Raw genomic sequence first — 1,278 nt, forward strand, 5'->3', positions numbered from 1 at the left:
TTTAACTTGAAATTTGATTTCATTGTATGTATGACTAACATACTACTGTATGACTGACTGTTCATAACGAATTATAAATAAATAACTTAAGAAACAAATTATATTCTCTGATAAAGGATGGATTAAAACTAAGATAGAAGTATAGAACTGATGATCTGTAAGACTGTAACTTCAGTAAACAGATGAATGAAGGGTTAAAAACCAGAATTAACAAGAAAAAAAATCCAAGGCCTTAATTACACAAGCTATTGCACATTGGATTTCTTATCGAAAATCTCGAATGTTGGAGGAGAAGTAGCCAATGGAAGTACCTGTGAGGAAGCAGTAGAATGAGACTCTGTTTGTTTGGTTTCACTCACAGCATCTTCCATCAATTTCTTCATCAGTTTCTCCTCAGCATCTTTCAAGAACTTGAGCTTGGGAGGCGGTGACAATCTCAACTTGTTAATCTCCGCATCTGTCGAAGATTCAAAGAAAGGATTGAATCCATGGTGACTGTAACAATCCAAAGATTGAGACTTTTTCATGATAGGTGAAGCCAAAGGTGACAAATAAGGTGTCTCAACACAAACCAAAAGCTCAGCCAAGCTCTTATTTCTCGACCCTTTTCGACTAAAGCTTCTTTCACCTCTTGATTTCTCATCTTCAGACTCCAAATCTTCTTTGGTTTCTTCTTTGATTGTGAAGAGAAATCTGGGTGGGCCACACAAGTTGTGCAGCCTCATAAGCTCTGACTCCACACCTTCTTCACCATTATAGATTTTGAGCATCTGTAAATCTTGGTCATGGCCATTCTTTACAGATGTGGGCAGTTGTTGTTTTCTACTACTAATAGGACTTCTCCAACAAAACAAAAATGAAAGCTCCGTGGTAGCATTGGTGGGGTGAGAAGAATCTTGAATTTCCATGTTAGTGTATCTCTTTTTCCAGTAAATAACATAGTAAAGTTCTGCAATAAGGCCTAAGAGAAGACAACCAAACAAGAAACTCAAACCAATCCCTAAATGACTTAAAGATCCCATCTTTTTCAATACATCAAACACTTGGGTAATGAAAGAACATGAAGAGTAAACAACTTCCACAAACCAAGAACTTCACTCTTCTCAAGAATTCAAAAAAAAAAATCAAAGATTAAGCAAGGTAAATGATACTAAAATTTGAGAGGGAAAAGAAAAGACCAGTTGATGAAGAGCTTGTTTAGAGACAGACCCACAAGATTTTATTGAGTTGAGACCTCTCTTCGAGTTCACATGCTGAAAATAAACATGACATGACCAG

General features: G+C 36.3%; 1 protein-coding gene across 1 annotated transcript; it reads right to left on the bottom strand.

The window, feature by feature from the left end:
* Positions 1-245: 245 nt before the first annotated feature.
* On the bottom strand, positions 246-1,022 carry LOC141665956 (uncharacterized). The gene has a single exon (XM_074471943.1). It carries the CDS (start codon positions 1,020-1,022, stop codon positions 246-248), a length of 777 nt encoding a protein of 258 aa, XP_074328044.1.
* Between the last annotated feature and the right edge of the window lie 256 nt (positions 1,023-1,278).

Source organism: Apium graveolens, chromosome 6, assembly GCF_009905375.1.
Source record: "Apium graveolens cultivar Ventura chromosome 6, ASM990537v1, whole genome shotgun sequence".
Classification (NCBI taxonomy): Eukaryota; Viridiplantae; Streptophyta; class Magnoliopsida; order Apiales; family Apiaceae; genus Apium; species Apium graveolens.